The sequence below is a fragment of the Symphodus melops genome (genome assembly GCF_947650265.1).
Source record: "Symphodus melops genome assembly, chromosome: 14".
NCBI classification, from domain to species: Eukaryota; Metazoa; Chordata; class Actinopteri; order Labriformes; family Labridae; genus Symphodus; species Symphodus melops.
This window is the reverse complement of record NC_136704.1, coordinates 13,019,680-13,045,479: the sequence shown is the minus strand read 5'-3', so window position 1 is coordinate 13,045,479 and position 25,800 is coordinate 13,019,680. Positions and strand designations below refer to the sequence as shown.

At 39.6% G+C, this 25,800-nt stretch overlaps 1 protein-coding gene across 1 annotated transcript in view; it reads right to left on the bottom strand.

The window, feature by feature from the left end:
• Nucleotides 1-25,800, bottom strand: part of LOC306835014 (contactin-associated protein-like 2) — a 229,126-nt gene that overhangs the window by 46,154 nt on the left and 157,172 nt on the right. Inside the window, exons 14-15 of the mRNA XM_079361385.1 lie at nt 25,270-25,385; nt 24,660-24,744 (exon numbers count right to left, since the gene is read on the bottom strand). Of these exons, the coding sequence (XP_079217511.1) occupies nt 24,660-24,744; nt 25,270-25,385 (201 nt within the window). The remainder of the gene's footprint in view (nt 1-24,659; nt 24,745-25,269; nt 25,386-25,800) is intronic.

The window sequence follows — 25,800 nt, the reverse complement described above, 5'->3', positions numbered from 1 at the left end:
GGATTACATTTTGTTACTATCGGATCAGCAAGAAAACTGCTTTCAAGATTGTAGGTGGAGAGCTTCTATCTGAAATTCAGTAAGAAAGGTAAATGGTAAAAAAAAAAAAGTTATTTCTCAAACCACCTGTATGCAAAATCAAAATCTTTAAATCTCCATTTAGGGAGAATGTTAACGAGAAGCAGTGCAGACATGAGTTCACTGTAGCCTGCAGTGCATATACAATGTCAGATCAGACATCTTGTTGTCTACATCAGAACGCACAGCAGAAAGGCCGAGGAAGGATAATGAGTTATTTCAACTTTTTCTACCTGAGAGCACCCATAGCGTGATCCACCTCCCTGTCAACTCCATGGGCGAGCTTCCTTCCTCCCCCCCCTTTATCGCTCTCTGTTCAGCTCAATGTTTTGCTCTAGTAAATTCACTCTGCATATCTCTGCAATCATCTACAACTCTTCACAGGTCATCAGTGAGTGTATCCGGCCATTAAATGAAAAACTCCTCAGACAGAAGAGCTGGAGGGAGGGAGAGAAAATTAATATCAATGGCTGCACCCCTAATTGGCTTGTCTGCTTGATAAAGGACACAATAACCCAACGCTGTGGTCCCCCCCCCCATCCCTCGCCTCACTCTTAAGTATGCACTATGACTAGCATGCTGCACACAAGCACCAGCAAAAACTAAGCACAATATTAGCGCATACAACAAAAAAACACCTGCAGCAGCCATTCTAACAGTCAAATGTGTTGGCCTGAGGCATGTCCCCCCCATCCCCCCGTCAAGGCAGACACACACATGTGTCATGTGGAAAATAGCTTCCTAAAAAATATGCTTTTTTTTTTTTTTAAACTCACTCACACCAGCCCTGCATAGTCGTGACACTCATCTTATGGGTGAGGATATTCAATCAACGACACTCATGATTACAGAGGAGGAGCGGGACATAAACAACCCCCTCATGGGTGGCAAAGTGGAAGAGAAGAAAGGGTGAAATCAGAGACGTGTGGAACAAAGGCAAGCAGAAGAAAGACAGCTGAACAAAGAGGCCCGTCGGATACGCAGCGCAAAAACAAAGGAAGGACTCAAAAGTCAAACGTTTCAGTAAGTCAACGAGGTGATGGCCAAATGCCTGACTCCACCGTCTCAATTAAGCCTACGGATCATAGTCGCTTGTTCAACTATATTTTACAGTTTATGGTTCTCAACAGTGTTCAAGCAGGGCTATCTTCTGCTGATGACTCGTTTGCTTTCAATACTGATTCAAACATAAGTAGGTAGAATGGTGATTTAGCCTTGACAATGTGACTGCAAGTGTCTGGTAATTTTGCCCTGAAGGTCTTTAAATGAATACGAAGTTATTTAAGATTCTTGTGAAGCATGCTATGTTCTTTACTGCATCAGCCTCAAGAATGTCCCGGTCTAGACTTAGACAGTCACAGCTTTGTGGATTAAGGGTTGGGACAATAGGACAAAAATAAACGTGGACAGTCATCTCTCATCCAGTCTTCTCCCTGCTCTGTGTTTGCAGTTGATCTGCAGGTGAGGAGGTCGACTGGGCTTCTCCACGAAAGCACATATAGACTCAGCAACCTTCTCTACCTTATTCTACCTCTACTGCACACTAAGTCTCTGTTTCCAGCTCGGTCTCCACTCTCAGCTGCTCTCTCTTCTCTCCCCTCGATATCCCTGTGTCCCCTTCATTCTGTTCTATTTCCTCAGTCCCTCAGTGTCCTGTTGTCTCCATCTTAGCTTGAGTTATTGATTTCTCTAAAGGTTGACTGTGCCTACCGCCCCCTTCTCTTTTCTTGTTGCCCCTCTTTTTTTTTCTCTCTCCTGTTGTACTATCTTTGAGGCTTCTATCATTTAATATAACTTTGTCTGAAGTTTTGAAATTTCCTTTTGCAAAACAATTTTAAAATTTACTTAAAAGAACAAGTATTCAAAGAAAGTCCTTGTTAAAGAAAATGTGGACCCTGCAGACCTATCTCCCTCTGAAATACAGGGGAAAAAATAATTGCCCAAGCACAGGCTCGCTGCCTTGAATCTGTTTTGCCCACTATATATTCCTCATAGAGGACAGGCTCTATCAAACAATGGCGCTCCTTTTTCAATATTAGATTTTTGTTCAACATAATAAATTCTCCCGGCCAACATGCTTCAGGATACCTTTTTTTTTTTTTTTTTTTTTTTTAATAAATGGTACAACCTCTGTGATATCTTGGGAAGATACTGACTAGGCCTAACATTCATCTCACAGATCAAACGGATTTAGTGAATAATCTTTATTCAAAACTTTTTTTTTTTTTTTTATTGTGGTAGTTGTCAGGGCTGCCCTCTGGGACCTCTTTTCTGTGTTAGCCACTGAGTCCATGGCTTTGGCCATGAGGTATTCTGTATATTGGGCATTAGTATAGGGGAAATAAAACATGAAGTATCATTGTATGCCCATGATCTCTTCCTATTTATGTCCCATGAATCTACTGCAGTCCCTTCAACTCTTAATCTATGAAAGCATAGTGGGATCACTAGTTGGCTTTAAGTTACATTTACATAGAAGTGAGGTTTGTCATTAAACTTTGACATTTCCACGCTTATAAACCATCAAGACTATTGTCCAACCTGGGTAAAGATTCTTTTTGTGGCTTTGTTTCTTTAACTGTTAATGTTTCACAAGTTCAAGCTTTTTGCTCTTGCTCATGAAAATTGATAAAACAAAAAAAATAATTTTGGAAGAATGTTCCATTTTGTTCAAACAAACATTTCAAAGTCATGACTAAAAACTAAACACCCTGGAGGCAGAGAACTGTTAAACAAAAGATATGCTCAAAACAGACACATCACAAATTGCATGGATAAACTACGAATCTGGTGAATGGGCTCCAACTTCTATGAAACATGGTAAGTGGCTGATTAAACTTGTATCTAGAGGAGATTTTATCCAGGTTACAGTCATATTTTATATTCAAAATGCTGCATGTCCTAGTCTAAGGGCACTCAGCATGCTTTACTGTGACAGTGATTTGTGATAGTCGTCCACATGGGCCACATGTGACCTAAACTACATCCATCTTCGTCACGTCACGTCACTCTGAGCAGACACATTCTAATGAAGAGTTACTTCATATCTTTCCCTTTAAGTTTTGGGAGACCTTCCACCGTAAGATTGACGAGAACAGAGAAGTGCTCAAAGATACAGAGATTATTTTTATGCCACTGATGGGTAATGTACAGACAAGAGGCTCATAAATATTTATTAGTGCATTAAAGGTCAGAGTGAATGGAACGAGTAATATGTTAATATGATTATACTTATTATAGCACACAATGTACATTTTGTTTTAAGCCTTTTTGCCTTCCTTTTCTAGCAACATACTTTAACCATTTCAGACACTATGTATGTAAACTAACTTTGTACAGTTTTTTACAACAAAGTCTATACATCTTTTGCTATGTCTCCCTCGAGCCCAACCCAAGGACAAATCATGAGTCTGTTTCTGTACACATTTTTTTTCATGCTTTTTTCAAATCACTGGCGTTTAATAGTAAAACATAATATGTATTCTTTAAGCACTAATCTAAACTAACTTTCCAAAATGCTTTACACAAAAAAAACAAGACGTGAAGAAATGTAGCTGACCAGCAAGACAAGCAATCATCTAAACGAATAAAGGTAAAATCCATACAATCACAGCTCCATGAAGAAGAGGATTATCAGTTGAATCAATGCTTTCAGATGAGAGATTTTAAAGTGACCGATGAGTCTGCTCAGCTGATATCCTTCAGCAGTTTATTCGAGAGCTTATTCAAGTGTATGACCAAGCACACTGCAGGGGTGCAAACTCGTTTAAGCCCATTAGCGGACCGACTGTAATGTGTTGTTGCTGACAATAGCAGGTAGCATCCTTGATTGAGCATTCAAATACAGCCGTAAACAGACAGGGCCACACGCTTCAACTCACACTAAGATAAATAGACTAAGTGATGCCGTTTTATCACAGTCATGAGGTGTGAGACATTTCAGAAACAGGGTTTATTCAGGTTAAACAATGTCACACACAATGTAAAATAAATCAAGTCTCTCTGCTCCATCTGTGTTTTTGTTCTGACAACAACATTAACCATTTTTTTGTTGCGTGATGTGTGGGATTCAAATGTTTAGAGAAAGATAATGAGAGTGTATCAGAGAGTGTACAGACATAATAATAATGTCTGTCGATTGAAATGTTAGAGTATAAAATCACAATTTATTTAAAAAGAGGAGTGCGGTATGCAGTGCATTTAGGTGCCGTGTGTGTGGGTAATGTGAATGTGTTTTGTTTTTTTGTGTGACAGCTAATGAGGGCCGGTATGATCGAGTCTAAGTTCTCTCACTCGCAGTAGAGGAGTTTAAATAATGAATAAACTTCAATCATTTGGAGACAGGCCTTCATCTTTAGTTGAAGCTGTCAGACAGTTTTCAGGCTCACTGTAGGCAGCAGGAGAGGAGGTCTCGTCCATAATTGACACACATGTCACATATTGTATTTCCATCTATTTGACTTTTAAGATTCAAGTCTTTACTGTCAACATGTAAAAGAATAAAACAGCAAGGCATATCCCTGAGCAGCATAAGATCAAATAGATAAGAAAAGTATATTTAATATTTAATTAAAAAGACAACAGTAAAAACAAAAAAGGTACAAGTATGACTCTTGTCATGGAGATGATTAAGATGTTATGGAAGTTGTTGTTTTTCTAACAAGGCGCATGTTGGGCAGCTTCAGTATGACAATATGCCACATGAAGTATTTGAACATGAAAGGCCCCATGTTCTGCTTTTGCTGGTTTTAGATGGTCTTTAGTGTGTTTTCCAGGTGTACTGTGCATGTTTAGGCACCTCTATGTGCAAACATTCAAAGTCTGTGGAAACACAGCTTCTTCTACCTCTTCCTGTTAGCAGTAGCAATCGCTGTATGAAACACTCGGTCCCAATCCCCCCTTATTAAAAATGTGTGTTGTGACGTCACAAGACGTCACTGATCCAAGCTCATTGGTTTGTTGTAGCAAGCACAAACTCCCCTCAGACTGACTTTAGCATTCTCAATAAGGTAAAAGGGGCGGACATATTCTAACGAATAAGCGAGAGCAGATCGGCCGACCAATCAGATCAGACTTGGCACACGTGGGGACCCCTCTTTTTTTTTGTTTCTCTCTATGGGGGATTCTAAGAGTTGCAAACACAAGCCAATGAGAGAGCCTGCATGGAACGGAAGTACATAAAAACTGACACTTTTTTTGTAACATTAGTGCTTCTGAACATACTTTGGTAGATTTGAATTATATATTAACCCCACAAAGGGCATAATATGGGACCGTCAAAGTCTTTTTAACCGTAGAACCAATTTCAAATACGAACAGACAGATGGCTGGGAATCAGTTTTATTAAAAGCTGCATTGAGCTGTTACTATTTTTTCAAAGCTTCTTTTGGAAACAATGATTTAACCTTAAAATCAGCTGAGTGACCTTAATAGTCATTGCCGCAGGTTTCAGTTGTTGATTTAGCAGACACAGTTTGAGCTTTATCAGAAACAAAAATGAAGAAAAAAAACAAACAAAAAAACGTAACAAAAGTTTATACATTCATTTTCCCATTTTGATTGAGTTTTCAGAATACAAAATGCAGTGAATCTCTAGTTTTTGCATTCAGCGTCTCTCCATCCAATGTCCAACTCCTCTGTGTTATTTGTGAGGAAAACAGACTGCTAATCTCTTCTGGTGTAATCATGCTTTGACCTGGCTAATGGAGGCAGCATACCCCAGGGTGAGATGTAATCAGGAGGACAGTTAATAAAATGAACAAGAGCGCTTTACCAACTGTAGTAATGTTGCTGACCTTCCCCCGAGGGACGGCAATTACATACGAGTGCACATGTGCCTTAATGCACATATACATGACATGCCTAACAAAGGCATGACCGTATGGATCAAATAGTTAATTTGGACATGGACATAACAAGGAGACAACACGTACACATTGCAAACATGTTCTATGTTATTAGTGTAAGGTTGCTTTAATGTATGTTGAATAAAAGGAGGTCTGAGTTTAAACTCTCACTGTCAGAGTTTAAAGCTTCATCTATATCTGGATGTGTGTAAACAGTTGGAGGGGAGGGTCTGCAGCCTTGGCTACTACTGTATGTTGACTCCAGTGAGCAACAGCTGTCAATCAAACACTATAATGACTAACACAGCAAACAGCCATGTGACCTAGTTCTCGACTATATTGACATTGAAAAGACAGTGAGAGAATAAATTGTAGAAGACATTCAGGTAATGGCTTTAGGTAATGGTGCCAGAGGGATTACATGTAAGAGCAGAAATTTTGAAAATTGTTTTTTATGACTAATACAAAACTGTTCTCGGAAAAGGAAAAATGTAAACATGTCAACAAGTTGTCAGATTGTGATGCCTAATGGAAGAAAGACTCAGTATGAGCTGTAATGAGGGTAGATCAGCTGTATACTCACACATCTCCACGTTTCACACTTAACTACTCTCACTTTTTTTTGTGTCAACTCCGTCCAATCATCTCCTCTACACTGTTTGCATATTGGTGTTTCTATTACAAACCACCGTACACTGCACATCTAAGAGAGAATGCTGTCTTCTCCTGTTGCTGCTTCATTTCATCCCTACATTCCTTTTTACAATCACAATGGACGTTTAAACACATGATCCATAACAGGAAATTTACCCTTAAAGCTCCTTTGAATAGTTTTTTAAGAGGTTTTGCAACAGAATGAAAATCATATTGAAGCCTCTCAGTGACAAACAAAAATACAAATGAAAACATCAGCATGAAGATGAAAAAAAAGATGGACTTTTTTAAAATTGTAATAAAATGCCAAAAAAAAAAAAACGCTGCCAAAAGGATGTGTTTCAACAAACACAAGTGTCTCAAAAAATGAGTGTGATATAGTTTTCTGCTGAGATTCAGCTTTTCATTAATAATATAAGACTGCAGAACATTACCAATTTTCAAAAAACATGCCTGACAGAACTTTCCATGCCCGTATTCTAAACATGAACGCTCTCCAATCATGTTTTTTTGATATTAGCTGTTTGGTTACAACCTCAGCTCTATCCCTCTGTGTGGGATGCTCTTCAGCCGATTGCTGGATTACAGCCGTGCATCAAGGTGCTTGCAGCAAAATGAAATATAATTCTTGGAGCGCTTTAGGGAAATACAAGTGAAGCGGCCAGGAATAATCAGTTGTTGGAACATGATCAGTGAATGTGTACGGGAAGTTATCTCAGAGATTTGACATTCCCAAAAGGCAAAATCATTGTCATAATTCCTGGAAGAATTTCAGGATCTTATTTCCTGGAAATGTGTGGCTAATGAGTGAATGGTTAAGTTTCTTCATAGAGGGAGACTCCTTAAGGTATGGCAGAGACCTCAAGGGGAATTTCACCTCCTGACATTATTTAAGTAAGTCACATGTGCATGAACACAGTCATTACAGTCACAGAAAAGAGCATTATAATGAGAGTGATGAAGCTAAACTCTATCAACAGTCCAAACAGTTTTTGAAATTTGAAATCAGCTGAATAAGAGAAAAGGTTGAGTGGAATTTTAAAATGTTGCAGTGTGGTTTGAAACAGTCATGCATAGTGAGATGACTTAAATGACTTAAAATAAGCCGCAGAGTCAGTAAAGTAGTGTCATGTTCTCTGTGCTGTTCGCCAATTTGCAGAAACGGAGTAGACCACACATCTTTTTTTAACTCATTTCGAGGCCACGTCCAAGATGAAAATACAACATTTAAAGCTTGTAATCCCTCATGTGGGAATATGTTGTTTTCTTCTGCTTTTTTTTTTGTTGTTGTTGAGCTTGCATTCCTTCTTTTATTCCAAATCTTATTTTATTTTTTTCATAAACTTGCATGTACTTGCTTCCCATTCTTTTCTTCTGGAGTCAATTTGACAATAAAGACACAACCTAACATGAGGTGAATCATGTTAAATCTATTTTTGTATTTGCAAGTTATTACGTGTACACTTAAAGCTACACAAACAGAATCAAACGCACACATTTCCAACCCAACTGGACAGGTGCTGGTGAAAGGCTTGTGGGTGGGGGTGGGAGCGGGGTTATTGAGATGAAGTATGAGGCCTTGGAGGTGACATGGGCATGATTGTCTTCTCTGCCAGTCTCCTCTTCTCTGAAACTCAACCCCACGTTCCACAAAAAACTAACGAGACAGAAAAAAAGAGAGAACGGTATTTCAAATCTCTGCATTTTGAAATCCATCACATCCCTCTAACGGATATCTGTGCAGCAAAGCTATCGCTCCTAGGAAGAAGAACCAGGATTCTTCCATCTAACTGCCTGGAACAGTAAGGTGCTATTCAACACAACTTCTATCATTCGTGCGGGGGGACTTTAAATAGACCTGATGGCACTAAGAACACGCATTGGTTTCTTGCACAGAAGCATTTTCAGACCGTCTTAAAGTTAATGATCAGGGAAATCTGAAAACCTCTCAAAGCACTGACGAATCAGAAATTTTTTTTCACATCAGACATAGTATAGCAGAAAAGTATTTTTTTTTTCTCCATGAAGAACGCCTCTGACAATCTCTCAGGAAACACGTTGCTCTTTCCCCGGGTTTATGCAAGGATTTATTGCTAATTAATGTATGTGTGATAAGTCATTGTTGATGATTGTAGGCATCTCTTAATTTGTTTTTACACAATTGCTATTGACATGGACACCATTTTGTTGCACAAGATGCATACAGTATTGCACTGCTCTATGAAAAATGTTCCACTGATGTAAGAGCTTTTGCAGTGCCAAATTAGAAAATAAACTCTCCAAAATCAGAACGCCCATGGCTCCTCTCACATTATATTAAACATCTGCAGATTGAAATATAAGCTGAGATATTTCTGCTTGATGAGGGCCAGATGATGCCCATCTTCTTTTTGAGAAATGAACAGGATAACTTTGGGTTGCAACTATATGAGACTATCACACAAAGTTGAGACACAAGCAAACAGAAGAAGTGACACAGGTAAAAGCTTAATGGAGGGTGGACATTTCAGTTCCCATACACAGTAAGTTTGAACAACAAAGAGTAAATCCACAGCACGCGTTAGTATAGTCAAGCTACTTTATGTGATCCTATTAACTTATCTAACTTATTGTACTGGAAGGATTGTAGAGTGGGGAAAGCCCAGAGGATAGTCTTCTTCGAGCCACAGAGTTAACAGGTTAAATAACAGATGATACACAGATTAGAACACCACAGGGTGGCCCAAGGCAAGGTGGGAGCCACACATTCAGATTCTTTATTGTCCCACAAGGGGAAATTGTTATTGCAGCATGAACACACAGAAAACGAAAAACAAATGGAACAATAACAACAAAAAAACTACAAAAATGATATATATATATAAAATTAGAAATCATAATAACATATAAAACCAGATAAAACAGCTTAATAAGATCTTAATAAGAGCACAAACCTGAAGGGAATTCCAAGTAATTAAAGTGCAAAGTGGAGGTGTGAAAGTGTGCAATTCAAGTGCAAAAAGAGCAACAAGTGGCTAATTGTTGTTTAACAAGTTAATTGCACTTGGTATGAATGAGACCTGAGGTCTTTTAGTCTTCCTCACAGGAGCTCTAAAATGACGACCTGCTGGTAAAAGGTCAAACTCACTGTGAAGTGACAACTTGACACCTCCCTGAAATCCTGCTACTTGTTTCCCAAGTCAAGAACAGACTTGGGAAACAAGTAGCAGGTGAAGCTCAGGCTTCCAAACCATGCCACAATGCAAAACTTAAAAACAGATTCAATAAAACCTTTACAAAAAGAAAGTCATTATCTCAGAATAGATATTAAAACATTTAATTTTCCTTAAATAGAACAGTCTTTGCTGAACCTTCTTAGAGGTAGCATCAACATGATTTTCGAAACACCGCCTATTGTCAAGAACAACATCCAAATATTTATAGCTGTGCACATCGCAATGTCAGCTGATTCAACAACATTCGGTATTTGGCTTTGTGGAGACTTTCTAAAATCAATGATCCTATCTTTTGTTTTTTTCACTTTTAGGTGGAGAGAAAATACATCACACCAAGCCACAAAGTCATCCACAACTGGCCCATGATCCTGCTTTCCACCGTCAAGAAGGCAGACCATGATGGTGTCATCAGCAAATTTAAGAAGGTGTCTTTTGCAGTGATTGCTGCGACACTCATTAGTGTACAATGTGTACAGAAGGGGTGACAGACAGTAACCCTGAGTCGAGCCAGTGGAAGAAGAGAGCTGATTGGAAAAAAAAAAAAAAACACTCATCACATGCTGCTGCCTATTGGTCAGAAAATCTGTAATAGTATAATCTAGGATCAAGTTTTAACTGGGGAATAAGCCTTTCAGCGAGCAAACATGTCTGAATGATGTTAAATGCTGAAGAAAAGTCAATGAACGGAAGTCTGTTCCGTTCGTCTTTGGACCCTCAAAATGCTTTTTTTTCCAACGCCTTTGTTACTGGAGAAGTCAGAGCTATAGGCCTGAAGTCATGCTAATCTTAGCTAAAGGAGCAATAATGGACTGTTTCCAAATTTTGGGCAGTTTCTATAGGTGAACAGATTGTGTGAAGATATAATGAAACATGCTGCACAGGTCCAGGGCTGTTTGCCTTGGTGTTGTCAAAAAAAGATATGCTACTTCCTTAACTTAAAAAAAAAAAAAAATGCTGGAGGAGTTATGGTCTTTTCTTTTGTTACATTAATGAGTGCGTTCAGATCATTATTTTCAAAACGAATATAAGATGTGTATCTGAATGAAAACCATCCACAGCAATTCCACTATTACCCTTATATTGTAGAGCAGTTTCCATTCCATTCCAGGCTTTTTTAAAGGTTGTTACTGCTGAGTGCAGCCTCAATCTTATCTTTATATATCAATTTAGCTCTCTTTATTTCAGCCTGTACTTCTTTCTTCAATTTCCTTTCAGCAATGACGTCAGCTTTTATTAAAAGCAATTTTCTTTTTATGTATAACACTTTGAGGCCTTGTTCACATTGCACCTCCAAATATGATTTTAGTTTATCCAAATTGTGTAAAGTTTGATTTTTTTTTTTTCCAGTCTGGACAGAAGAAGCGACATGAGATCTGATTTTTCCAAATCGGATTAAACCACTTGAGGAGGTGGTTTTCGAATCTGATTCCTACAGATCCGACTCCATCTGAACGTGTTGTTCGCTTCAACGTGTCTTCTGCATCACTCGCAACGCAAAGCCATCAACAATAACAATTTTGCTGTTGTTTTGCTGTTGTTTTTGTTGGGCATAACCTGTTACCAAAGAAACCAATGTAGATGAGACCACGACAATGTGGGTAGTCAGTCAGTTAGATCGGATTCTGATCAGATTTGGGGAAAAATTGGATTTGGTCGGCAGTCTGAACAAAGCCTTAATGTCGTCGTTGTTATTGGTAAAAATATTTACATTTTTGGAAGAAATCACACAGTCTTCACAAAATGAAATGTAGCTGCACAAAACGTCTGTAAGTTCAAGACAAGCAGCCTTAGACGATCGCACATTCACTGTGAGTGCAGACTTGAGAAGATAAACTGACATGTGCACACACTATCAGTGTTTGATATTTATTGGGCTGACAAGGCTGCATCCATCCATTGATTCATTTGTTTTATCATTTCATAAATTCGTGGTCATTATTATAAAAGATTGGGATCTAAAGATGAGGTATTTAAGCTAATTATCATAATAGTACCGATTGTAGCCTTTCGCTTAAATTTGAAGTACAACAATCAATCAGTTCTTTTTGTGACTTTGTCTCTGACTCAAACAACTGCGCAAACGCAACTTTAGCTTTGGAAACTGACAGTAAAGCTAAAGGGAACTCAATGTCCAAAAGGTTTAGGAAACTGTAAATTTGTCTGTGTCCCCTGAAGGCCACATCGTCTTACATCATGTCCTTTGAAGGATATGGTCCTTAAAAAGTCACTCTGCTTACTTCCCATCTCCATTTTCACACAAAGAGACGGCTCCACATCCTGCTGTGAGTCTAATCTCAGTTTACAGCCCACTGCATGGCACAAGTCTTGCAACGCAACCTGAAAATGGATTATGATAATTCCATAGCTGCCATGAAAGCAGCAGTCAGAAGGAGTCGTGCAGAAACATCAGTCACCTCACTTTAACCTCCTGCAGAGGAGCACAGCAGGAGACATCAGTGGAAAGATCCACTAACTCAGACTTCTGAACAACTTTTCATGTTCCTCTTCTCCCCTTGTTTATCTCTTCTGCATTGCCATTGTTTATTTTTCCTCCTTTTTTAAAGTCTTCTTTAAGTCTTCTTTTTTTCAATCACCTCATACCTTCTGTCATTATATGGCATAGATGGCAGCAGTCTCATTTTGAAAGGCTTAAAAGCTTTATGACAACATCAGGTCCTGTTGTGGTATCTATTGTTAGTGCACTATGTTGCTGACAGCTCAGAAAATAAAAACTCATGGCTTCCCATTAAGGCAGAACGGATGGAGAGCGACACTGCATCTCAGAGTCTCGGGTTGTAATAATTCTCAGTGTTGTGATGGGATGCTATTTTCCACTCCAAAGGAAACAAAACCCACCATGTGCCAAACAATGCACTCTCTCAGTGAACAGTTGAAGGTCCTTTTTCCAATTACCAAGAAAATAAAAAAATAAACTTGGAGTGAAAGCATATAAAGAAATAACCTCAACGACATGATTGTCGGTTAGTGCAAAGTCAAAAGCAAAGCAATGTTGCAGAAAATGAAAGCACAAATGTTTCTAAAGATGAGCAGAAACAAGAGAAATAAACGAATCAAATAGTATGACTCTGAATACTAAAGGTCAAAGTTTCACAATATATAGAAATAACTGAAGACACACTTGAGTAAGAAAGCATCAACACTCAAATCAAATAACGTTCTCAATCCATTTCTTTTATCAACACTGACGCCTTTCACCACCTCAGGATAAATCAAACCCAGAGACTTTTTTTTTCAGTGATAATCCTTCACTTCACTTCATTCATTTATATGAAGTGCAAAAAAGAAACTCTAGCTTATGACTTCCATGCTCAACCAAGATGAGAAAGGTATTGATCTTCTCATCCACATTAGGTCAGAAATCGAATGAGCGTATTTCCCAAAATGTCAAACAGTGTCTCTGCAGCCGGAGGATTTTCATTCCTGAAAACATGTTTGAAATTGATGTCATTTTTTTGATTTATTATTCAGGGAGCACATGGAGAGATGAGGTCATCGAAGAGGCTTTTTTTAAATCATGAGAAAGAAAACATTTCTGCCTGGTTAAATCCCCCCGAATCCCTTTGAGTTTTCTTCTATTTTCTTAATGAACCCATTGATAGTTCAGCACCTCTGTGGTCTGACCTGGTTGATTTTCAGAGGATCTCATTTAGACTTTAGGCTCTTCGACTCTGCATTGATTCACAATTTATAAACTGAGCTGCTGTCCAGGGTTGACACATACCTTTATGAGCAAAGAAGCGCTCCCTGCTCCTGTAATTGGATGGGATTAGTCTGGGCTGAGAGACGCAGCCCTAAACATGACTGAGCCACAGACACAATTTGAATAATTTAAAACCACGGGGGTTTAAAAAAAGTATGTATGAAAAAGTCAGAAAAAAAGAATTAGTTATGATGATCAGTGAGATACAGACATGCTACATGTTTTCTCTAGGAAAAAAAACATGTTTTAGTCATGAAAGAAACTGCATGCTGCAATTAAAGTATGGATCACTGTGAAGACATGGTTACTGTGTCTCTCCAACAGAAGGTAGATACAGAGGATGGTTTATGAAAAAGGGAAAGAGACTAAGGCACCTTTTTTTAGAATAAATCCACAAAATGGTAAAAAAATAAATAAAATCTATATTAGAAAACAATAAGCAGGAGAGAGCTTCATTTTGAACAAGAGGCATACTGTGAAGAAGGCTATTTTTAGGCAGATAAATGGAGAACAACTGTGTAAGAAAAGGAAGATATAGGGAATAACTGTTTCTTAAAAAAGGTAATAAGAGAGAAAATGATTATGTTTGAAAAAGGGTATATACAGTACAGAGGGATTACTTGTTTTAGAAAATGGCAGCTAAACATTGAATAACTGTTTCAGAAAAGGGTAAAAACACTTAATCATTTCACTTGGAAAAAGGCAAACCCGGAAAAACAAACAGTTTGATAAGAAGGCAAACAGCAGTCACCTGCCATGTTTTCCATTTCACTGAGCCCTTTGGATTTTTTAAACCATTTGTTGTATCGCTTCATGAAATCACATAACTGTAAATCATTACCGTATGCGTCTTAAGTCAGGCTATTTTTATTTCTTGTGATGTACGTATTCCACCAGTCAACAACACAGGTGAGTTTGTGTGTAGGTACAATTTAGCGGTTGAATATGATAGCGGCGAAGAAGAGAAAACATGGTCACATCAAGGTTGAGGGAAAAGTGTTGACAGGTCCCATTAATATGCCCTTTTTGGGGTTCATATATCTAATTCATGTCTGCTAAAGTACGTTCACAATCGCTAATGTTCAAAAAAGTTTCTGTTTTTATGTACCGCTGCTCAATGGAGGCTCCCTCATCACAAAGAGGGAAAAAAAAAGGGTCCCTACATGTGACAAATCTGATCTGATTGGTCGGCTGATCTACTCTCTCATAATTGGTCAGTCGTTCGGCTTTGATCTCGGATATGTCCCGCCCCTTTAACCACATTGGGAGTGCTACAGTCAGTCCGAGGGGAGCTTGTGCTTGCCACAACGAGCCAATGGGCTTGGATCAGTGACACGATGGGTTTGTGATGTCACAAACGCATTTTCAACGCAGCATGCAGCTACTGCTAACAGGAGGAAGTAGGAGAAGCCGTGTTTCTGCGGACTTTGAATTTTTTGAAAATAGATGTGCCTCAACATGCACAAGACCACTGGAAAACCCTAAAGAGCATATAACGCCAGATAAGGCAGAATATGGGACCTTTAAAGAGAGGACACTGCAAGACATTACTCAGAGGCAAAGAGAATGAAGACCTATAGGGAAACTGCATGTAAAGCACTTTCTTGAGCAATGGAGTGTATCTGTATGAAAGGCAGGTAGAAATCTTGGAATCTTCATAGTGGGATAAATTGCCTTTCACGGTGCTACATAAATCAAAAAGGCCTAACCAGGGGTGGCCTTCTCTTTATTTTTCTCACATATGCTTTTTTCCTTAAATAGGGCAAAATGAATGCACGAGCCCCTCATTTCTTCTGTTCCTTCTCTTCGTGCCTGTTTTTTGCATTCTGACAAAAGCTGCTTTCCACAAGCCCAGCCTGCCCCCGTCGTAACACCCGTCTTATCTGCTAACATCGTGATCCATCACGTTGTGTTTCACTGGACCCCCCCCCCCCCCCCCATCTACCCCCCCAAAACTTAATGTCAGTTCCTGGCTCTCATCTTCACTTCCTCCCTTCATGCATCCCTGTCTGACCCAGCTCCATCATTCCCTTCCTCTCCTCATTTCCCAGCTCCGTCTGCCATCCTCCCTTTATTCCACCCACCTGTGCTCCATCTCCCTCCCTCCGAACCCTTCCTTACATCCCCATCTTCCCTCTCACTCCCTTGCTCTCCTCTCTCATCGAATGTTTATCCGCACTTCAGTCCTCCAGGCAGCCAAGACAAGAGACAGAGAGCTCTCTCCTCTGGGTGGCTGACCCTTGCGAGGGGGACAAACTGCACACTGCTGCTCACCTAAACAGCTGGAAAATGACTGTGTGCATGTCTGTGTTTGATAGTGTTCTTAGATCAGCTTGTGTGCAGAAGAAAGAGGTACAGATGGATCGATATATGTACAGTATGTGAGCATATTAAGAGAGTGTGTATAGGTGTGTGTGTGCGTGTGTGTGTGTGTGAGAGACAGAGAGAGAGAGAGATCAGATTAAACAGTCTTGTTTTGAGAGAAAACATGCTGCAGATGGTTGTGGGTGTCCAGCTGTTACTCCTTCTAATGATTTTCTGAATATCACAGCATCCGTTAAACTCACATCTCCTCTCTTTGTCTCCTCTCCTGTTGTCACAATAACTCATACATTGCTGAGCAAAAAAAACGTTTCCTTTTTGCATTAAACGGTGATGCAACCCATCAACTACTGTTTTGTTTTCTAACATGTCATAAACTCCAAAGCTGAAGGCCAGGCTCTGTTGTTGTGTATGTGGAGTTGTTTTCCTGGATCCAGGATCTTTTTCCATCGTCCTCAGTCTGAAACGTTGCTGTTTGTCACTTTTCTGTGAGCTTCTTCTCACACTACTTCCTGTCGTTATCTAATCATTCTCTGAAAAGTTATTGTTGTTGGCTCACTCTCTGCCTGCATTCAGCATAACTCAGATTTATAGACTATGTCAAGGAGATGACAAGGCTTTTATTTGTTGATACCCAGGAGGACCTCATATGTCTGAGCTCAGTAAATCAAAACCTGATTGTACACACACATGCAGTGTGACACATCAACAATATACACACAACGCAGACAAGCAAACAATTGGAACTGAGTAATTAAAAGAGAATGTCACGTGGTGAAGCAACATTGGAATAGAAAAACATCATGAATATTTATGAGTTTGTTTATTTTCCCTTTGTGAGACACGGAGATGAGAAACGCTCCACAGAGACGTTTCATTGACACAAAATAACACTCTGACACAGTCACACAGCACACACATTGATGTTAGACACTGACATCGATACAAACAGCCTGATATGAACAGACTGCCACACCCAGACAGCACGTTTCTGACTAACAGAACAAGGCACATGCAGATACACAAATCACACGACACCACAGACCTGCACACAGAGGAATTTCAGAAAATCTAGCTCCTGATATTTTCCAGATTTGCTTTTGTGGCAAGGGAATAAAAAACATTTATGTGTGGGTTACATGAGTTGTTGCGGTTAGATTAATCGTGCTGGAGAAGGATGTTCCCAGATAACAAACACATCAGCAGAAACTTAATACAGATAACTAAGGTGGGCAGTGAAGAGAGCAGGGCAGTAAAAACTTTAATGCACCAACTACCACACTTTTCCCAGGGTAAGAAGTTTGACTCTTTGTGCCTACAGTCTTCACACATCAGTCAATGTGTGTATACACACATATATATATATATATATATTTGTTTCTATTGGTATCACTGTGGTAATGCTCTATAGACTAATTGTGATTCTCACAGCTTCTTTTTTCCCACCTTGCTGGAAAGTACAGGTGAAGTCACACTTCCTACCTTTTCCTGCCTCTGCTCTACTCTCCATCATGCCAACAGCTCCTAAACAGCCATTACACAGCAGGCTGTCCTCGTGTACAGGTGTCACCACACTTTGAGGTGACAAAGAAAAAATATCTCTCCATGCCTCAATATCCCAATCCACCGCCTCTAGTATCACGGCACACAAAATGATACATCAAGGCTTTCACTCTTCTTTAAGCATAAAACCCAAATGACAATGGAAATACCTAATTGTGAAAAAAAGACATCAGTTTGTGTCTTTTCATGTGATTAATGACTGAAACAGTCCTGTTTGATGACCTGTTTGTTTTCGTGCGCCGCTGTCCCCTAAACCCTTAGGATTGACCAATGAGGACTGAAAGCCTACACAGCATCATCATCATTATTGAAACCAACTTGACTTCTAAGTTTTTCATAAACAAGAACATGACATCATAATTATTGCTCAAGCGAGCTGTTTTTAATTTTCCCATTTCCCTTCTGCCAGGCTGCAGCTGTTTTTTATGGATGTGTATGCTTGTTTGACTGTATTGCACTTGTGTGTATGTGTGTGTGTGTGTGTGTGTGTGTGTGTGTGTGTGTGTGTGTGTGTCTGTGTGTGTTTGCGTGTGCACATAAGATGAATCAAGTAGAGCTCAGAAAATCCCATTAAGAGGAATATGTATTGGTTTGCTGTTTTATTTCAAAGCTTTCTGGGACATTAGTACCGGCATATTTTTCAACGTCAAAGTGAGCTGCAGAAAACGAACTAATCTACTCTGTCCTCGCTCTCCTCTCCCTCTTTCACTTGTTTTTCTTCCGTCTCTGTCACTTCCCATCAATCTCTGTCTCACATGCTGCCTTCTCCCTGCTTGGTACCCCTTTTCAGTGCTTCTCTACAGCAATATGTAAAACTTCCCTTTTTTCGTTTCTATCATTCTCTTCTTCTTCTTTTCTTCTTTAACTCACAACACAGAAGTCTGGATTGATTGATGAACTTTATTTGGAGTTACACAGATGATTCATCGGGCTTACTGTTCGTACTTTCTGTTGTATTTTCAATTTCTCGACATGCAAGAAAAAAGGAAAACGCTACTTAGTTAACTTTGTACTTTCTTATTTACTCAACAGCAACTACAAATCATATCCCCAAACACCAAACTAATTAATGCAATGGACAAGTCTTACTCACTAAAGGAATCAAGCCAATGATGTTCTATATAGCCAAATTTAAGTTTGTCCCCACTGTGAAGTAATATGACACAATACACAAGAGCTTTACGACCAATGAGTCAAATAAACAACTTATTAGGAGAGAAATAGAAAAGTTGTGACTGCTCGACAAAAGCAGTGAAGAAGAAAATGATGGTGGTGATGGTGGTGGTGTTTTTTTACTGCTTGATTTAATAATTGTTGCTTTTGTGCTACTTCATTTTGTTCCTGTACTGTACGTGTAGAGATCAGTGGACGTTAATCAGCTCTGTGATTCTCAAAGTGTTGTCCGTGAAAGTACTGTTACTATAAGGCCCATCTGAGGTTTTACTAAGAGGGATTATGTGCTTGTTGCTTTAAAAATGATGCAAACATAGATGGATTTATTTGCACTGCACCACTGAAGGCTAACCTTCAGAAATTATTTTTTTCTGATTCTGAAAACTAAATACATGTGCGGCCACATCATTCTCACCTGACTCCACACCATCTGGAGAGACGCACTCTGTTGACTAACTGGATAACAGCATCAACAACCTGATATTCCCAAAACTCACCCTGCATCCCTTGAGCTGGTAAAAGGAGAATTTCCCAAAGGAGAACCAAAAAGCCCTCAGCATCATTTCTAACCATCGCTCATCAGAAATTGCGTCTGCTGGAATGCTAACCATGCAGAGCTTTTTCTCGGAGGAGCGTTCTCGTTAATGTTACTGACTAGAAACTCGGAGCAGTTATGTCAGGAGTATTGAAATACACAGGGGAATGCACACCTTCAATAATAACACACACACACACACACACACACGCACGCACGCACGCGCACAGGACTACACCACACTCAAACATTTCCAGATGGATCAATATTGAATGTATATCAAGATTGGATGTATACATACACGCACACACAGAGACATGTGCCATTATCAACACCTACACCCACACACCCACACACCCACACACACACACATACACACAGTTGAATTTGATGCTTGATCAGTCATTCTGATATGAGACAAGAAATATAATAGATTGGAGTTTGATTCGTTGGAAGCATCCAGTGCATTACTGTGTTTATGTGTAGGTGTGTTTGCGTTGTCATTGTGCGTTTGTGCATAGTGTCTCTGTGTTTGTTGTGCCTAAGGCAAACCTTACAGCATCGAGCGCTTCAGTGCAGATGAGAAAAAAAAGAGAGAGATGGAGAAAAAAATTGATAACGGCGAGAACAAAATAGAAAATCTACAGAGAGAAAACAGAAACATATAGACAGCATGTTAAAGAAGGGCTTTGTGTAGGTGTTTGTGGAACTGGTTTTCTATCAGAGACATAGAAAGCCATGAGAAGCATGCAAACCATCAACATGTTTGTGCTTTTGAGAACAATTTCTGGGAATTCCCTCTCTCCTTATATCACTGCTTAGTGCGGTGTATACTCACAAACTAAACTAAATAAAGTGAAAATCCGTGTCATCTCTCCGATTACCCTTCACTCCAGTTACTGAGGATCATTAAGAAGTTTTATGTCTCATTCGGAAATGGACTGCAACATAATAGCAGTCTCAAAACCATTATGAAATTGCTAACAATACTAAAATCTGAGCGATCCCTTTTGTGTACACATAATGGACTCCCTGGTTGTCTCTTTATTTTGACTGATTTCATCTGAAAAGAGCAAAAGGCAGAAAACGATTGTGTATGTGCTCCGAAAACAAAAAGTCTGTAATCAGAGGAGTGATGTTCAGCACACAGAACTTTTCTAATGTAATTGATTTTTTTCAGCTTGTATATATTCAACACTGAGGATGAAAGTACATCGAGGAAAATACAACAAAATGGAATAGAGCTAAGTCAATTAAGAACAGGGAGGGAGGGGTTATTTGGTAAAGGTTGATAAAGGTGATCATGTTCTTGGGAAGTATTGAAAGAATCACAGGAACTACTTCAGTAAAAAAACAATCTCACTTTAACAATACACCAGCCAGTAATAATAATGAGAACGTTTATTATTCAGTATCTGCATACTCAGGAGTTTAGAGTTTGTTCTCTTCAATTATTTGGACACAGACAAAATGAAGCAGCTTTTTACAGGCTCTAGGTCTGATTGGAAAATACTTTTAAAGAGAACTTCAAAGTAAGACTTCTTCGCTCATTCTTCAAAGTTTTTGGTGGATAAAAAAAAAGAAAGTACATTTGTATTTACAGTGAGACTTTGTTTTGGGGCTCAGAGGATTTCTATGACAGCTCGGTTCTGCCTGTGTTACAAGACATTTTCAGCAACACTGGCAACACTGTGCAGACTGCAGAGACTATTTCACATGCTGATGGTACACCGCAGCCAGTGGCCAGTGGGCATGGACAGCTCACTGTGTGTCGAAGCCAATAACACACATATACACAGATGGACACACACACACAAGTGAGGGGGAGTGAGACATCTATGCCTTGAAAATCCGAGTACAAAAGCTTCACAAGCAGCAGATGCTGTTTTATGCAAAAGTTGTACACACACACACACACACACACACACACACACACACACACACACACACACACACACACACACACACACACACACACACACACACACACACACACACACACACACACACACACACACACACACACACACACACACACACACACACACACACACACACACACACACACACACACACACACACACACACACAATGGCTGAGAGGTTGTGCAAGCATAATAAAAAATATGTATAGAAGTGTAAATGTAATTTTTTTTTAACTTTGTAAAAAAGTTCACGTCCTTAATGAACTGTGAAATGTTGAACTTGTGTCCTGTGTGTCTGCGAAAAATAATAAAACACCCATGGTGTATGTGCTCAAGGAAAATGTAGAATCCAAAAACTTCATGTAAGTTTCTTTAAGAGTTTCCCAGTTTAAGAGTGTTGCACTCAGATATACACAAGACTCTGCAACGCCATGTATGACAACATTAACCCGAGTGACGACAAATTTGGTAAAGGCTTTGGAAGAGATCATTCCATTGATTATGCACTCGTATAAAAACTTTACACATAAGACGTAAACATCCTGAATCAAGCAAGTGTAGACCCTCCCACCCAAACAAGCTGCCTGCAGTTTGTTTAAAGGGGGAAAGATAGAGAGGGCGATTAAGCACTAATCAGCATCGTGTCTCCAAGGAAAGCGAAAGGAAGCCGACACTGAGGCGACGAGGAGAGACACTGAGTTCTTGCCTGAGGAGCCCGGCGACAGTTCTCCTCTCTCTCATCTTGTGATGTAGATTGTTATTCTCTTTTGGCCCCTGCCTTGCTTCTTGCCTTGAGTGAATTCACAAATGAATGACACTGTAACCAGAATATTCGTTGAGTAATGAAAGACATTGCACAACCCAGCAGAGTGTCCTCACAATAGGCTAATTAAAAGGGGAGAGAAGAGGAACTACTTTGGATAAATCAAATTTATTTTGGTACCAAATTCCTGTCACTTCATGACAAGTTCCTGTCACTCTCTTTTTTTTTGTCTGCATCAAAATAACTAAAAATATTGAATGAAAGAGAATCAACAGATTCAAGGATTCCAGTAAAAAAAAAAAAAAAAAGTTTTACTTTTTAGTAAAACTGAACACATTTCAAAGTGTGTCTATTGTGTAGTACACAGTGGTTGGCTTACTGTGACTAGTGGAGCATTAATTAAACCAGAAATGCCCGGGGATTGAACTGTCAGGCCGCCATGAATACACACAGCCTTATTATCCTGAAACACGCTCATGTCTCTGACCACTCTTGTTTGCGTCCTCTTGTGTCCGTCTCTCTCTCTCTCTCCTTCGTCCGTGCTCTTTCTATTTTACACCAAAGATCTCCTTCTCACCTGTGTTTATTTTCCTAGTTCAGGATTTTACTGATGTGTCTTCATGTGGAACTTTGTTATCGAGAAGGTTACTTGTTTCAGTTGCTGGATGAGGACTTTTTAAATGGTTGTTACTTCATTGCACTTTTTATAATAACATAACGCCAGGCTTGGTTATGAAGAGTGATGTCACAGGCTCTGTCTTATGGAGAAAAAGTTTCAGAGCAAAAAATAAATAAATAAAAGAAGACAATGTGTAGTGTTTTACCTGTATTAACCTTTCATGGTAACCTTTCTCTGATCATGTACAGCACTCACAAGCTCCAGTAGGTTTCATCAAAGGCTGAATAATATAGACATTCAGACCAAGCTTTGTGCCATTGGTGGTGTACTAGTCTGTTCAGCTGAAAGGAAGAATGCTTAATCGTTAGTGAAGGGTGCTAATTCTCCTCTAAAAAAGCTCTGATTACAACACTAATGGAACTCTTCTTCAGCTGTGAGAAAGACGGGGCTTGGTAAAAAGGAAGAAAATAATGCGTGGGGGTAAAGGCAGTACAGAATGTTAGTCAGGCAAAAAGGGAAACTTGAAAAGGGTGAACGGATGAGGGAGAGAACATGAGGTGAGTAAGGCAGGTAAGTGTGGAGTAAGAGGGGAGAAAAGATGGATAGAAATGAGAAGGAGGACAGGGAGCAGTGGGAGACAGAGGAGATGAGAGTGAACGTGTGAGGTTTATATGCATCTCTTTGACGTGGGTCTTTGTGCGAGTGTTGCTGCATGTGCCTGCAACAAAGTCCTCTATTATTTCATCTACCCATGAGCCAATGCAGGACAGACACAATAATAGGTTTGTGTGTGTGTGTGTGTGTGTGTGTGTGCATGTGCAAAATGTGTACAATTGGAAGAGAGGCGATACATAAATGCAAAAGGACAGAACTTGTGAAAAAGGTGAGGATGGGGTCAGAGAATGATTACTGGCCAAATCAGCGGTGTCACTGGTGGCAGAATATAATTCACATTAAACGCTCTGTTTAGCTCCAAAATGCCTGGGAAAATAATGGACATGAAAGAGTAGCAACTGTGTATGTTGCACTTCTGTGTACTGTATGTGTATGTGTGTGTGTGTGTGCGCTCTCTGTGAGTGTGTGTGTGTGTGTGTGTGTGTGTGTGTGTGTGTATGTGTGTGTGTGTGTGTGTCAGCTGTTCAGAAAAAAAAAAAGCTGTTGACGGTAAAACTTGATAAAAGCTGACAACTAATTTATGAAGCATATTTTAGGGTTAATGATTTTCCCACTCCGACATTCAGTCCTTCCACACTAGTAATTGGATTTCCCAAACTTGCAAGGTAGTGAATTGGAAGTACAGTGTGTGTCATTGCGTGTGTGTTTGTGCTCTCACGACAGTATTTTTTACTTCAGCAAAAATAAACAAGTTAAGTGTGTGTTCGTCTGGACACATTCAGGCCCTATTGTAGCTCGTTGCAAAGCAACCGGCTCTTAGCGCAGGTCTCTTTGCTATTTCAACTTGACACAGTTTTAATAAGTAAATAGAAAATTAGCTTTTCCTGCAAATGGGTTCGTAACAGACCTCCCCTCTGCCTGTGAGACACAAAGGAAAACACAGCAAAGCTCTCACAGCTCAGTCAATATTTTTTTGGGATTTCCTGAAACATATCTATTGAGTTTTGATGAAACAGAGGACTGACACAAGAACTCTTGTCTTATGAACGGCTCTGAGCCTTCCTCCATACCTCTTAATCTGCTGCATAAACTCCTTTTGAACCCACTTAGTCCAGGTGTGACAACGACTTGGCTTTACAAAAATAACACAACATCCAGAAACACAGAATCCAATTCAATCTAATGCAAACGAACACAATCCAAGTTCATGTACGGAATAGATAGGCCAACAAGAACAGAAGCCGACATAAAAATGCAGAATCTGTCGACTGTATTTTGATACTGGGAGCTTAATGAACAACAGTTATAGCATTTTTTGCTACCAACATTGCTGTATGCTGTAAAACAGTCCATGTGTAAGTAAAAGAGGTGAAATACAATCGACAGGATTGCAATCCTGAAACCCATTGGCACAGATCTTAAGATGATATAGCTTGAATTATTCTCTAAAAACAGAAACAATACAAAGGCTATGCAGCAAAATATTATTCAAACATTTTGGGTTATAGGTGTCCTCTCTGAAATTAATTTCTCGTCAGAACCTGACTGTGTGACAGAAACAACCTCCTGCCTGTCTCGGTGTGCTTGTTTGAAAGTCAGCGGTGAATAAAGATGCCATCCTCAGCTCTTACCTGGAGTGTTGAGCAGTCTGGACATGCGACAGCTGTAGGCGATTTGCTGCTCACAGCTTTCTGCACTGGTGGTGATGGCTGTCATCTGGAAACAAGCACACAGATGTATTTGTAATTCTGGATGATTAAGCCAAACAGGTCAATTTCATGTTTAAAAAATGTCTTATGCAGCTAAATGAGGCAATGTGAACTCTAATGTTGTTTTTTGTTTAACTTCATGTCATTTGGAAGTGTTGGAAATCAGTTTTGGCAGTTTATTATAGATAAACTTTCATTCACTGGGTTTTGTGAAATTCATACATCACAAAATGTCCACATGTCGAGAACAACTAAAAAGATTTTGATCAGCAAACAACAGAAGGCATCCTGATGTAACAACACATGTTGGTAAAGAGTAGCAAGAAGACTATGGTGGCAAAATTCAACTTAAAACAGCGTTGGAATCTGTCCTTTATGACAAAGGAGAACTCAGATCCATTTATTATGTACATCTTTTAGCTTAACTGTATAAAACATAAAATGTGTTCCAATAAGAGAGTCAGGACCTCCTGTCCATGAAGCCTCTCAGTGCGTGTGTGTGTGTGTGTGCGTGTGCGTGTGTGACTGTTACCTGGTCCATGGAGGCGCTGTAGTTCACCTGTAGCAAGGTGCGTCTCTCTCTACTGGAGCCAGTCACTGTGGTTTTTGGGGGCAGGTTGTTCATCACTGTTGTCCACACTTTATCCTCTACACAAACACACACAAACACACACACACACAATATTCAACATATAAGCATTCAAAGACCTACACCTCAAGTTGTAACATTTCAAGAAAAAGTAATACTTTTGTGATGAAGTTACATTCACATCTAACCATCTCTGATATTCACAGAGAAGGATAGATACATACACGCGCACGCACAAATTAGTTATTTCTGTGTGACCCAGGTAACACCTGAGACTCCAGGTTTTTATCGACACTTTTTGTGCTGCTATAGCAGTCACTCAGCCAATATCCTGTTCTTTCACACTGTCAGTCAAGGTGTGTGTGTGTGTGTGTGTGTGTGTGTGTGTGTGTGTGTGTGTGTGTGTGTGTGTGTGTGTGTGTGTGTGTGTGTGTGAGTGTGTGAAATTCAGCTCTCTGAGGTGTGGGCATGTGT